The sequence below is a fragment of the Pholis gunnellus genome, assembly GCF_910591455.1.
Source record: "Pholis gunnellus genome assembly, chromosome: 9".
NCBI classification, from domain to species: Eukaryota; Metazoa; Chordata; class Actinopteri; order Perciformes; family Pholidae; genus Pholis; species Pholis gunnellus.
The window spans coordinates 10,824,553-10,840,159 of record NC_136535.1 but is presented as its reverse complement, the minus strand read 5'-3'; the positions used below and the strand labels follow the sequence as shown (position 1 = coordinate 10,840,159).

The 15,607-nt window shown below is 42.9% G+C and overlaps 1 protein-coding gene across 1 annotated transcript; it reads right to left on the bottom strand.

The window, feature by feature from the left end:
* Positions 1-1,072: 1,072 nt before the first annotated feature.
* dusp14 (dual specificity phosphatase 14) lies at positions 1,073-9,232 on the bottom strand. The gene is made up of 2 exons (XM_079166877.1): positions 9,045-9,232; positions 1,073-4,009 (listed from the first exon to the last, which is right to left on the bottom strand). The coding sequence occupies exon 2, from the start codon at positions 3,905-3,907 to the stop codon at positions 3,278-3,280; it is 630 nt and encodes a 209-aa protein (XP_079023003.1). The 5' UTR covers positions 3,908-4,009; positions 9,045-9,232; the 3' UTR covers positions 1,073-3,277.
* Positions 9,233-15,607: the final 6,375 nt, after the last annotated feature.

Sequence of the window (15,607 nt, the reverse complement as noted above, 5' to 3'; positions counted from 1 at the left end):
CCCTCTCCACGCTTCAGAATACTATCACATATTCATGTGAAAAGAAAACGTAATCATATTTTTGAAAATGTACACACATGCTGCCAAATATTGGTCGGTTCCAGTCTCTCAAACGCGAGGATTAAAATGAATGCATTGGCTGAATATCCGTGGGGGAATGAACTGTTGGTTAGACCAAACCAGCGATTTGAACATTGGCCCTTCCACCTATTTCTGAATTTGTTTACACTAAACATTAATTGACAACAAATGAATACGTGTTGCAGATAATAGCAACACACAGCAGTTTGTTGCAGCTGTTGCTGCCCTCTTAAATGTCATCTCCAAAAATGTAATCATCGTTGTTCGTTCGGCGTGGCCTGCGTGCACCGCTGGAGCCTGGCCTGCCTCTGATGCTCAGGGTGATGCAAATGGCTCTGCTGGTGAAGGATGTTTACTTGTAGTGCTTGATTATGCCCTGGAAACGTCATGTGTGTAGTTATGGGGGGGGGGGGGGGGGGGGCAGGAGGAGAAGATGATTTATTTTTGCCGTGATAAAATAGTGTGCAGTGTAATTTGGGCACTTCACTTGTGCATCTCCGTTGTGGTTGGCCCGTCGTCAGCCGTCTTCTCTGGGTAATGGCATTCATTGTGGAGACCACTCCGGAGGTCCCTTAGAAAGTGTGGGCACCAGACAAATGGCGCTCATCAATAATCTGCCTGCTGCTCTGTAGCCACAGCAAAATGAAATGAATGATAGAACGTTTCTTTGACGTCTGAAGATGTCTCTTGGGGAAAAAAACGGCCATGCACAACTAAGATCAAGAGGCGTTTGGAGAGGAAACGCTGCAATCTGTTCCTCAGAAATGTTGTAATTACAAAAAAATATGTTGGTTGTTACTCCAGTAAAAGCTAGAAATAGTGTGTGTTCGAGGTGTGTTTCTTCTGTTAAATGTAATCACATTTGAACAAAAACAGTGACATGAGATCTTTTTTCTTATTATCATTTTAATATGACTGTCTTGGGGAATGAAATGATTAGAAGTCAGATTACAGAGCATCTTCCTCCTACTAACAATTATTGACCCCTGACCTTTCATTCTTTTTTTTGGTATTATTATTGTAATGTCACACTTAATCTGTTATGGCATTGTTGAAAAAAACATTGTTGCACTGATCCCCGTGGGTTGAAAATGTCAACTGTCACATCCAACAATCACTGAGCGTGTGGCCTGTTATAGACGACCACACAGAACAGCGATGTTGTACTGCAGTAGTGTAGGGGTGAGAGTCAAGAAGGTAAATCACAATACAAAGCTACAGCGACAGAGTCATCTGATACATCTAGTGCTGAAGCAATGAGTTGAGATTAGTCGATAGAAGGAAAATAAATGTGAGAATATGCTGCTTTTTCTATTTATATCTTTTGGACTGTTTGTCGGACTAATAAAGCAATTTCAAGACGTCAGTTTAAATACGTCACACACCGGCCACTTCACGTAGCATTGCATCATCGTGTGTAAATTGGCTCTGGACCACACAGGGGGCACGCTATACAGGAGAAGCAGCCATTTTATGGTAGCCTTGAAGTGCGAAATTGAGATCAAATTGAAGCTTCTCTGATAGCTTCATGTGAGTCGGTGCTGGGAAATAAGACAGCGGTGGCGAGAATGGATGTGCTACTGGTGTGCAGGTTTACATCAAAAACAAGAGGTGCAGGTGTTTTGACGCATGTCTCATGCTGCTGGTTTGTGTTTGAATGCCATTTTCACTATTTCCTAATGTATTAATGAATCAACAAAAGGTAACCTGTGAAGTTTGATCAGTAGTCGTGCTTTATTTCACGGGCGGCCTTGAGTCGGAGAGCGCCTGAGCTGACACCATCTCTTTATTTCTAGCGCCGTCTGCTGTATCCCACCAACATCGCAGCTCCAGTTACACTGCGTGATATAAGTATGTAAAAACTCGGCTTTGTCAATGTGAAAGGGAGGGAGGAAATGCAGTGAACGTTTTTATTTGTTAAACCCTAAAGGATACACAGAATGTGTTTTGGTGCGTAAACATAACTTTTGTTTGTTTACAAGAAAACTCAACGGAGTACCTTTAGGATGTAAATATACCACTAAAATAGGAAGAAAACGTTTCAACAAGCCAAACATCCACTGCACTGTTTACTTTTATGTGATACTATTGGTGGCAATGTCTCAGTGTGCATTGTGATTTACTGCAGTATTTTGTTTTCGGTCTCACCTCTACAACAACTGTATAAGCGTGGGGACAGGACGTGCAGCAAAGTTTACATTTTCAACCAGCAGCAATAGCTAAAGTAGGATCTTCAGCCTTTGTGACAACGCTCTTTTTAGGCTGATTTACAAAGACAAATAAAATGTCTTTTCTGTACTGCTATGATTTTTTGCAACATATGGACAAAAGGCAAAGAAAGTAGGATAGAAAATATTGTTCCAAGCATCTATCCTAGAGCTACCAATTCCCTTGAGGCGGCAGATATTTTTTTTTTGTTAATACAGCATCAAATAGCACTACAATAACATAGTGTGGTCACAGGATGAAACAGTCAACCCTGTGGTACACAGGAGCTTTCCCTAAATCTTGACTTTCAGCTTACTTCCTCTAGATTTTCAACTGTAAGAAGGTAGATGTAACAACATCTTTAAATGTTGAGTTAAAGTGTGCCATTTGTTCCTCACTATCAATACATTTCAATAAAATAATTTTGTCTGCATATATTTTTTTTTCTGTACACTTATCTTATATGCTACCATAAATTGAGAGCTTGCTGCTGCCCTTCACACTAACGATTACTGCAGAACTGGCACAATACCACCACATGACATCATCACGTCAGGAAAAGGACTTCAGTCACATCACTGTCAGAGCTGCAGTGTCTCGAGAACAACCTTCACCGAACGCTCATCCTCCAATGGAACTGGAATATAGACACCAAAACAAGATTAGAGTGTGGAAGTTGGAGCCGTTTATCTCCAGGTCGGACATCATTGTAGTCCCGATTGATCCTTTGGTCCGAAGGATTCTGGGGGTTGAAGTCGCTTTGCTCCTGCACAAAGACTACATAGAGCCAACTGGTTGGACAAACAGCATCAACAGCCAGTGTTTGGTCTCCCTTTGTCCAAACGCACCAGTATTCATTACATAAGCCTCACACAGACGTACACTCACATGCGTCTCACTTCGCCTGTCCTGAACGTGCATGAAGCTGCAGTCCAGGAGGGCAAAAGTGCTCATCTTGACTTCCTCCTTGCTCTCTTCACTGTGGTTCTTAAAGGCCCCAGTACGGAGCCAGGCTCCTGCGGTCCCTCTCGTAAACATCGGGTATGACCCCGTAGGGCGTCTGCACCATCTTAACAGAGTTTCGACCGAACAGCTTCCTCTCGTACTCGATGAGCTGGCGCCAGAAGCCACCGTTGGGCCTGATGATGGGGCGGCGGGCTTTGACCCAGGCGTGGGCCTCGGCCAGAGACACGCGGTGATACTTCATGAGGTACGCCAGACACAGAGAGGCCGAGCGGCTCACCCCCGCCGCACAGTGCACCAGCACCGCGCCTCGCTTTCGTCCCACGCTGTGGATCTTATCAGCCACGCTGTCGAAGTACAAGGAGAGGGGGGAGTGGGGCATATCCGCCAGAGGGACCTTTACATACTCCATGTGAGGCCAGTTGAAGTTGGGGAGCTCGATGGTGGCGTTGACCACACAGGTGATGCCTTTAGACAGCAGCAGGCTGCGGTTGGATGCCACGTTCCCTCTGCTGAGGAAGAGGTTGGGGGTGATTTGCGCAATGCCCCCCAGCAGGCTGCTGTTCTCGGGAAGCAGCCTCGGCACCATAGTGGGCACCATGGTGCTACGATGGTGGTGGTGGTGGTGGAAGAAGCCTTGGCTGCGGGAACCCATCGAGGAATCAAGTGGGCTTCAAGAAGGATGCCAATTTTTGTCTTTTTAAAGCAAAATCTTCAGGAGCTCAGAGTCATAGTAGTGCAGCCAGCCAAACAGCTCCTGCAACACACAAACAGATTTCCCTCTCAATCGTAATTCAACATTTTTCTACTTCACTGTTGGCCAAGCACAAATTTACAATCACTTCACAAGGACGAGTAACGTCATTGCTGTTTGCAATGTGTGAAAATTCCTTTTTTTTGGGGGGGGGGGGCATTGTACTGACACAGTTATTTCCAGTAAATGTTATTCTCCAGTCTTTAAACTTTTAAAAAATGGAAAGATAAAACTGTTTAATAGACATAATAGTTCACTAATTAAAAAAAATGCTGCTGTGACCGACTGATCCACAGTCTTCACTTTACAATTACATCCAAAGGTTTTCGTGAATCGACGGACGGATGAAAAATGTTTCCATCTCAACCAGAGAGATCTCTGCTGAATGATTCTCTACATTCAGGTTGAATGGCCTCCCTCTGCCATGTGAGCGCAGACCCCCTGGAGGCGTTCATCCACCTCCTCTCATGTTCATCCATCCACAGCCCTCACATACAGATTACATCTCTCGTCTCTTTGGCTATCGTGCTGTTGATGAGTAATCACATAAAATATGATCATGCCTCATTTAAGCACCGCACTTTCCAAACTTTGTTTTAATCTATCTGCTTTTCCTTTTTGCAAAAAAAAAAAAATCATATTCCGTTAATGAGCTAATGAAGAAAAAGATCTTATATGAACCGTAACGTGACATTTCTGGCTGCACTGTATATGATGGAAACACCCTCCTGTGTGAATACTTCAGTCATCGGCAGAGAGCTCGCAGCTCCGGGCGCTACTTCACCCACTGTTGCACTTGTCGTGCGTCATCCACACCTTGTGCACCAGTCTAGCTGGCAGGTCTTTTTCTCTCATTTTCTGCTCCAGTCTGGTTAATAAGACTCACGGGTCAACTGCTTTAAACTGGAGCTCAACCTGCAGGAAAGAAAACACACCACCTGATCACCTGCAAACAGACTGCCAACACGGATTGGGATTCTTCTCATTCATAAATTGTAACCAAGAAAACATGAATTTAAATACATTGCATAACTGACAATACAATGTTATCTAACGACAGATTTCTGCTGCCTCATCCTTTAAATCAGTTGGTGCCGAAGCATCAGGGTCATGGTGTATTATCAGAATTTTCAGAAATTATTATTATTACTGAATAATTTTGCCTCCCTGTGCGTCTATAAATAACATTTTGAGATACATTTTTGGTTCAAATAGTCACACGTAGATATAGCTTTGTTCAAACAGGTCACAACTGCTTTAAATGTAACATAGCTGAAGGCCAATATAAAGAAGGTATCCAGAACAAGTACAAATAATAATAATCCTCATCTCCAGAGTGTTTTGAGCTTCAGTGTTTCATCGTCACCTTCCTCTCTACACCCTCTCCTCCTATCGATCACAGCTCTGCCCCCTCAGCATGGTCTACTTCTCTTTCCAAAAAGCAACTCGAGAAAAAAGGATCACAAGCTAAAACAACACCCTCCTCCCTACTCGCTCAGGCAGTGTCTCCCTATCGCCAATTACTCTGGTTGCCATGATCCACTGTCCAACACACCGTCAACACTGGTGATGAGACAACAGATACAGCGTGCCAGACTCTGGAAACAAGCGTGACCATCAAAACCACATCAGGAGGTGGTCAGATAATAAGAAACAAGTCCTACATACAGTAAGTCCTACACCAGTGCTATGGTAGTTTGTCTTGTGCATTGTTAGAGCAGAGCAGAACCTGTGGAAGCCTTTTGTCTTACTGAACTCAAACAATTGGTTGATTAATGATTGACAGAAACATAACCGGCAACTACTTTGATAATGAATCAAGTCATTTTCTAAAGATGGAGAACATTCCCTATATTCAGAGAGGATTTGCTTCTTTTCTGTCTCATGTGACAGGAATTGAGTAAATATTTGTAAACTGTTGGTCAGAGTGTTTGAGGACATCAACATGTTTTCCCTATTTTATTTTATTGACCAACCAAATGACAAGTTGATTCATCTAGAAAATGATCTTCCGGTTAATTGATTACATGTTAGTTGCAGCCTGGACTTTCAAATTCAATATGGTAATTATAATTTTAAAAGGATACAGGAAATGCATTGTGTGTGTGATATTAGACATCCGTTTGATCACAGGGTTTATCTTACTCTAATCAATCAGTGGTGCTGGATCTGGAAAGGGGAACTTCGATGATGTCCTGCATGCATTCTTTGTTTCGGCGCTGATGCAGTAATTTGTGGAGATAAGAGAAGATGTACGTCAGCTGACATAGGTACAAACTCTGTTGCTACGGCAACCTACTGACCCCAGCATAAGACAGTCAACAGAGAAATGAAGAAGATAAGGAAATAATCCCCGGCCCTCCCCCCCCAAAGTGCTGATGAACCACGGCGCCGGTCTTTGCTGAGATTTGCTCCGTCCACACGGTTATTCATACGATAAGCAGGGCAGGAGTGAAGCTGCACGGAGCGGAGGAGGGAGAAGCATGCAGACAGAACAATCTAATGTAATGGTGGAGATAGTGGGAATACTCTGCAGATCGCTGTCAATCAACCGGGATGACCGATTCTCCCCCCCAAAAAGAAAAGAACACAGAGGAAGGTCAGCAGCATTCAAAGGACAGACAGGAGCATCGTTTCACAAATCAACCCCTCGTGTCTTCTTCTTCTGTTGATGTTACAAAAACAACCCGGCTATCAATCATTCAAGGTGGATCTGTCGACAGGTGCACATCTCCGTCTCTCTCACGCTCTCTCTGTAGGGAGGGGAGGGGGGGGGGGGGGGGGGGGGAATTCCTTGAGGGTCCGGTTCCACCTCCGCTAACACAATTTGGAAACATGACCCACCTGCAGGAAAACTAGAGCAGCACAACCTGACGGCAACCTCACTCTCACAACTCTTTATGGTTAAAACCTCGACGACAACCGGATTCTGAGCTGAACCTCACATCAAATCCTTGACTGACGCTCCTCACACCACAGAAGAAAAGCAGTGAAACGGCAGGAAAAGGTGCACAAGCAGACACGCAGCCCTCATCAGTAGCTCTCAATCAAAGGAAATCCATCTCTTCTGTCTGGGTGATCTCTGAAAGTGACTCTGCTGCTAACCGTCTGTAATTATCAGGAGAAAATGAGCTGCAATGACACGACTTCTCACATTTATCTGAGCAGAACTGGGTGCAACTTTACAACCCACAAACAAGGCTTCTGTGTAAAAAGGTTTACTGCAAAGGGTTCAAAAGCGAGCATGGTCAACAGGAGTTTATCGGGACAAATTCCTCTTGAGGACAGGGTTCGGCTTTGGCACCTTCCTGCAAACTGCAGCGACTGGGTGCCGCTCGCTCCAACCACGATGTTACACCTCAGACACAAACACAAGAGCCTGAGACTTAGGGCCACATGTCGGCTAGTGAGAGATGGTGAGTGTGCAAATGCACTGCAAAACAAATAAAACACGGTGGCTGAAATGCCGTTGTTTTCAAATATATTACACAATGAAGCCTCTGGTATGTAAACATAGAAATCCATTTGGCTTAAAAAGACACGTTTGTAGGAACAATTGCATCTATCGCAGATAGATGAGAGATAAATCCAGTGACTCTACTTTACGTTTAAACAATGACACGCTGCTCAGACCTAATGAGACAGACTTATTACATATGATTGGGGTTACAAGCAATGAATATCAAACAGAGCTGAAACCATTAGTAGGTTCAATTTTGAAGTTAATCTGCAACCATTTTGAAAACCAATAGTTTTAATCATTTCTTAGCAAAAATACCGAAAGACTGTACAGGCTCTAGTGCTGGGCAATAATCAATATGATGATTTATCATCTTTCAATGGAGCCACATCCTGATGAAATCATATATCATGATACACAATTACGTTGTCTAAATTGATGATAACAAGCACATACTAAATCTAATTTATTTTTGCCCTAAAGTTCTTAATTAAATGAGAAGTACTTCTATATTTCATATAGACTATTTATTTAACTAACAGAAAACTGGCTATATGAAATGATCTATATCATTATTGAAGGTTTGGGCTGGGTACTATAAGCTCTAGCTTCCTAAATGGCAAATGTGCTGCTTTTCTTTGACATCTCTGATTTTAAATTGAATATCATTGAGTTTTTACTTTTGGTCGGATGGGAGCAATTTGAAGATGACACCTCGAGCCCTGAGAAATTCAAATGACCATTTTATAGTCAAATTAACAATTAATTGAGGATATAACGAGCAGATTATTCTATGGTTACAATAATTGTTAGTTGCAGCACTAATATCAAATATAGTTTATTATGTGAAGCCCAGGCCATTACACATGTTTAGTCTTAAATTCTGTTTATACGGTACCAGTTAAGACACACCTTTTTATCAAGTTATTATCATCATCATTTTCTACATTGTAGATTCAAAAAGTATGAAAAAACAAAACATGTTTTATATTTTAGATTCTTCAAAGTAGCCTTTTGCCTTGATGAACGCTTTCACACTCTTGGCATCATCTATAACCAGCCAGCTATATTCAGAGCCAGCTGGAATGCTTTTTAAACAGTCTTGAAGGAGTTCTAGACTTTAACATATTCACACTGCCTTTTCATGAAAGGAAGTGCGACACCGCCGTGTGTGAAAATGTGGAGCTTTAAGTGAATGATTGCCCACCACGAGTTTTATTATTTACGATCGGAGATTTGAAAAGGACTGCTCCTCTGCGCACGAGCGGCTCGTCATCGTGTGCTTATTGTTGACAATAGATTATTTTAAGTGTAGAATTTAAAACGTGTGGAACGTTATGTTCCTTGTTTGAATACGACAAAACTCAGAGACATGTGACACACAGAAGTGTGGCTGGTTTCTTCAATTTCACCCATATTACATCAGAAAAATGAACCTGAGGGTGAATGCTTTTTAAAACATATATTCAAACTGTGTTAATGCTTTGTTTGAATTTAAATAAAAAACAAACAAACATCTTATTCTAGGTCATAAAGACGCCGATAAACTGCCTCCATCAGACGTAAAAGTCAACTTACCAGTCGACTCTCAGTCGGGCAGAGATGGAGGTTCTTAACGCGCCTTCACAGACAGCAGCAATCCGGTCAGCTGGTCTCACACTCCGGACATCTATCCTCAGTCAGTCCGCTCTTACAGACGTCCAGCAGGAGGGCGAGAGGCCAGGTAGCGGGAGACCAACCGCGACACTCAACAACATAATGTGAAAGTCAACAGAAATACGAGCCATCAGTACATCCGCCTGCTTCTACACTGACAGTAGCGGCGTGCACCGGGCATCCTCGGTATGAGGAGTGATCAGTGCCACACAGAAGGGGAGGAGGAGGAGGAGGAGGAGGAGGAGGACATGCATGTCGCCGAGATCGAAAAGTGGCCGATGGTATACCGATTCCTGGGGTGGTATGCCACTACTTTTCCAACGGTATACACCATTTCCTGAAGGCAGGTGCCGCTTGAAAGTATATGCCTGAATCAGAGTGTTATGCCGTTCATGTCAGTGGTATAAGCCACTGACATGAACAGGCTATACAGTATATATACATATAGCCTAACATTGGGTACATCAGCAAATACGAAATCACTTTATTGTCATTTCAAAAGCCTTGCATATACAGTATCCAAACAAGAAAATGGACAAGATAAAATAGATGCATTCCTTTTTTTTAATACACTTTTACTTTTTGTGAAATCTTGAATGCATGATGATGTTACATTTTATTTTTTACAGAGCTACTTTTACTTAAGTGAAGGGCACTTCTTCCACCACTGAAGCATCTAAAGAGGGCTATACAATGCTTACAACATATATCAACATCATAACATGCAACCGCTGATGGGTCACTCACCACTAACCGTACGGTCACAATGTTATTTATACACTGAATATGATGCCGAAAAACTCAAAAAGGAGACAGCTTACTATTTTTCTGTTTATCAGCAGGTCTATTATTGTCTGAAAAACTCATTTAGTTTGTTAATGGATTGCATTTTTGGTCCATATGTGTACAAGTGTGTATAAGAGGCAAAATCCCCCTGTGACATAAATGTGAGTTTCATATGTTCCAAAACATCCAACTTCAGATTATCATTGTCAAATTAACACATTCACATTGGGTCTACAATATAATATGCTGCTACTGAAAGCTGATTGTGCAGTAGATCTAATTGAAAGAAACTAAAGATACAGAAATATTCTTTCCCGCCACAATGTTGTAATTTTTCTTTTTCTTTTCCTGATGAAATGATTAAACATAGGTGAGTGACTATAAGCGAGATAACAATCCCCATATAAACTGTAGTCTCTCTTTCTCTCTCTCTCTCTCTCTCTCTCTCTCTCTCTCTCTCTCTCTCTCTCTCTCTCTCCCTCACACATTCTTTATCTCTCTCTTTCTGGCATCAATTACTCCTCATACAGAGGCGGTGGGGGGGATCAAGCACACAGAGCACTGTACTATAGGTGAGAATCAACTACGAAACAGACAAACCATTATAGCCTGACTGAAAAGCAATTTGAATGGCTTTCACAATTCGGTCTCTTTCTAAACAAAAGACCATCTGTTTCCCCCAAAATGTTTCTGATGCTCTTTCTCAGAAGTGAGTGGAGTAAAATCTCTAAAGTTAAGAATATCAGCAGGGCTGTGGCCCTGAGTCCAATTTTTCCTGCCGAAACCGACCCACCTAAACAATTTTTAAATAGCCAACCAAACTCAGTATTTTAGGAAATCCCCAAATGTCACATTTATTCTTTCATTTAACAGTTATATTTCACACATGATCAATATGTGGACCGTTACCTTAACAGAACTTAAGTTTAACATCTTGAAATGGGATCACACCAGCCGCGATGCCAAAGCGGGCTAGGGGGCGTAACGTGGGTGGGCCAATGGAACCTTCCCCACTTCCTACTCCGGCATTCATACCCGGGCCTTCCTACTTGTGGGGCCCTTACTCGGACCTCACCCATCGTTGAACTCATTTGATCTCAATACACATGTTGGTTTCATGACTGCATCTTGCACGGTTGTGACGCTATCATGGTGACAAAATCTGTCCACAGACAGACTATAGAGAAATATAAACACCCGGCAAGGTCCTCAAAATGTGTATGTATGTAGTTTAACAACACCCTGACACTCCTGTGTTATTTGCTACAAAGACCTATAGCTTTACTTCCTAAACCTTTGAGTACACACACAGCTGAACCTGATACGGTAGCTTCACATACAACACTTTATTTGAATGCCTGCAGGGACCTGTGTGATCATGTTGCAGGTCTTGAACTTATAAAACCCAGAGAGCAATCTCAGAGCTGGAGATGCAATAAACAATGTAGGATCACACCCCAAAGTGGCGATATGTTTCCATTTCAGTTGTTATCTAATTGTTTCACGCACACTCAAATGCGCACATCACCAATTTAAATGTGGGCTACAGGCGGGAATGGAAAACAAATATACTTTCTGTTATAAAGGTCTGTTATTTCAAATCTCATTATGCCCTGCCCTGGAGAACAAAGTGCTTGATATCCCTGCAGACCTGGAGACCCGTAGACGTTTCCACCATCTATATGTTCACAATTGGAGACCTTCAAGACTGCAGCTGGGCCGTCTGTGCAGCCCTTTGTGTATATATCCGTGTACAAACCATAATTAGACATGCCTTCCAAAGTCAATCCTATTTCAAGGGGCTCCTGGGGGAGATATTACACTATCCATAAACCCGTGGCCCCTGCCTCAGAGTCACTCCTAATTACATTGCAAATTCAATCAACTGGAAACAAACAGCCGCAGTACCAGGCAGTGCAGACTGGTGCAAAGGTGGCCGTCTGCACAACGAAGGAAAACAACTTTTCACCATCTACTTAAAATGCCGGTCATCAGAGATGAGAGCTAATTTTGATTGAAATTCACCGGAAGAGATGAGGAAATGGTGACGAAATGAACAGAATGAGCAAGAAGTGAAAAGAAAAAAATCGTATTTAAGAAGAGGCAACCTTGGATTTGAACAGTGAAATGTGAGCGAAGGATCGATAAGACGGATAGAGGGATAAGAGTGAGGAAGATTGAGCTGCAGGCTGGAGACAACGACTGTGGTTCAGACTGAAATGTCAGATGAGTCAGAGGCATTCTGGGAAGACGCTCCTGTTTAATATGGCTGCCATGGAGGCTGAAAATTTACAATGACACCATCACCGTAATAACAAGCACCTGAAGCCACGTTCTGACAGAGCTGTCTGCTCGGAATGAAGCGGGTAGTGACATTGATTAACCCTGACCGCCTGTTACACAGAGCAACTGATAAGCTCAAAAAGTGCAGACGGTGACTTAACCGTAAAATCCTTTGCACATCTCTCACACATACGGACATAATAACCTGTGCTGTTCAGTTTTGGCACTTTCTTAGAGGCAGCAGGGATCCGTCAACCCTCATAGTAAACTATGACTACAGCGATCCCATTCAGGCTGCTTAAGAGAAATCCTTGAGGCAGAATGCTGAAGATGACGGCAAGCATGAAAGCAGCGAAACACAAGTGGTGTCTGGAAATATTGGCACAAGCTAAGAGTCCAGATGAGCTCGTCTGTTAATAAGTTGATGGATGATTATCCCTGAGAAAGTAAACCACAGAGGGTAAATCTACAAGATGATCCCAGCTGGCTTGTAACACTAGAGACGTTTATTGCTGATGTGTGTGACTGACGCACATGGTAAGATGAGGAGGATGGAAAGTGTTTTCTGGTCAGCAGTGATGGAGATGCTAAACCAGGCAAGCAGGAGGGAGGAGGGAGGGAGAACGAGGGGGGGGGGGGGGGGGGGGAGTCTAAATAAAGTCGCCGCTGATCCCACAGGTGGCCCCATGGCTCCAGCTGTGACGGCGGTAAATAGACATGGGATCTAAGTGTTTGCTGTGGCAACACGTGAGAGCAGCGAGGTGGCTGAGCGCAGCATGGAGCCTCCCTCTGATCAGTGATGCTCTGACATCAAGCAAACACATTTGCTGCTTTGCAAAAGGAACGAGACCTGAGACGCCTCACACACACACACACACACACACACACACACACACACACACACACACACACACACACACACACACCTACACACACCTACACACACACACACACACACACACCCTGTTACCAGCCATCCATCCATCCACGGAGAGGATCTAAAACACAGTGGAGGTATCTTTTCCCTATATCATGTCTTATTGAGTGCTGCATGGCTTACATTTATTTGCTCCCTTTCTTCCATGTTAGTGAGTCGGTGAGAAAAAGCACGTACACAGATGGGTGGGGGGACGGACGAGGGGAGGCTCTGGTTAGTCACGACTCCTCTGCCCAGCAAATGAGCATGAGCAACAGGGTGAACTTCTCCCTCCTCCCTCCCTCCTCTCTCCTCTCCCAGACTTCAGCATGCCACAGACCTGGTTGCCAAGGTAACCTCTTGTGTTGATGGGTTCACCACTACTGAGCAATGAGGGCAATTTAAGAAGGGCAGGCGGCTCGTACACTGTTGGTCCTTTTAAAAAGAGGGTTACAACAACACGGAGCAAAGACGTGGGAGACATCTTTTACATCTTCTACTCCCTGAATAGCAGCAACTGTAAAATAAATAACACCAGAGAAGCTTTTCTGAGGAGATGTTACTTTTTCTCTTTCATTTCCAAAAACATGGTGGCGTATTCTCGCTGTTCTAATAAAAAACAAATGTCTATCTTAATACTGTAACCATGCAAATCATTAAATAGAGATTTCCTCTGGATTATGTTTGTTATCCTTCTTCTCCGTGTTCTGTCACATAAATATATTAAAATGACGGAAAATAATGAATCTTGATTAATTTATGTAATCCTGATTATCTATCTTTTTTTTAAATGTGCTATTTTGTAAAAAACAACTATTGATAAAATAATAACAGACTATATATACCACTTCTATAACCTACAAAGCCTAAAAAGCCAAAATTGTAATTTCCTCTCGTAATAATTAAGCCTCCCCTGCCTATTTGCAATTAAAAAATGACAAACGAACGAAAAGCAACATAAGTCAAACTTCTGTCATCTTTTGACTGTTTGTTTTTAGCCAATAGCAGAAAAGTGTTTAAGGCAAGATGGCTTCCTCTCCTTAAATCACCAAGTATTATTGTTTGTGGGAACATGAACACCAACAAGACAATAACATGAGGACAACCCCCCCCAAAAACCATCATATCCTCCATAGCATCATTACAAAAACATGCGTTTTGAGTCTTTCTCTCCGTATGTGATGTTTATAAAACCACCATCGATACACAAGTTGCCTCTGAAAAGAAGTCAGCATAAATGTACCTTCGCAGGGAGTCCGAGACCAGCAGAGAGCAGGAGGCACATAGAGAAGACAGCGTCTGAGAAGGAGTCTGTGTGGGCGGGTTGAGAAATGTTGCATCTGAGCACCTCATGAAGAGCGTTGACACTAACATCTGCTCCATCTGCTGCCACTACAGCACAGACTCTACGGTGGCAGAGAGAGCGCCATGCTCCAACATGTGCTGGGCGAAGCAGGTGAGGAGTCTGCTCAGCTCGACAGGCAACCTAAGACATATTCTGTGTGGTGAATAAATATGTGACCAATGCAGTGTCAAAAAAAAGGCTAATTAACTTGAGTCACAGACTGAGACACACACACACACGTCTTTTAATAAGTATAAATAAAGCCGTCACATCTAACGGCCCACTGTAGAGAAAATAAGACTATTTAGAGACATTTTACATTTTTTATAAACCATCTGCAAGGGTCAAAACTCAAGAACAATTTAATTGTGGACCGAAGGCGGGCTTAATCACCTCTGATTAAGCAACGAATCCATAGCCATATATGTGTGAATGTCATTGGGCTCGGTCGCTTTTGGGTGTGCCCGGCACACTATGATGTCACTATTGGATGCAGTCTTCACACCGTGACTTTGCTATTGGATGGCTGCCGTGCATGTATGTGGTTGGATGCCTCCATCTTTTTCCTTCTGTGAATATTTTCTTACGACCCACAACCTGAAATGTATCAGTCTCGCTTTACATTTGTTCTCAATTGTAGACGTGTTGCTAGAGTTTGACCCTTTAAAAACAGGTTTATCTTTTCAAAGCATTTTGCAAGTAAGGGACGTAGGACCAAAAACACCCACTCTACTATAAATATGCTGCGACACCTAATCAAGCAAGATGCAGCTATCGCATTATATATTCCAGTTTTCTTGAAACAGGTGGCTTTATTGTCAGCGATATCCACGAGTTCTCAGTGACATTACTTTGTCTGCTTTCAACAGACCGAATCCCAACTGCCACTATTTGCAGCCACAAAAACGCAAGCTTCAAACAGAAAATAAAGAGGGCGAGAGGATAGATCAAAGCCGAGGCTGTTGAAGCTGGTTGGTACGTCTTGGGTAAAGACGTTAAGTGTGACACGAGGAAACCTGCATCCTGTGAAACGAGCTACTTCTCGTCTGTTGTGGAGCAATGATTTAATAAGATCCATGGAGGCGTAAAAAAAACGATCTGAATTTCTTATCCTTTACATCCTCTCAGATCCAGATCCTATCCCTGCATTTCAGT

Bases quoted from the DNA above. Each gene is read 5' to 3' on its own strand.
- dusp14 (XM_079166877.1), bottom strand. From the start codon at position 3,907: ATGGGTTCCCGCAGCCAAGGCTTCTTCCACCACCACCACCACCATCGT.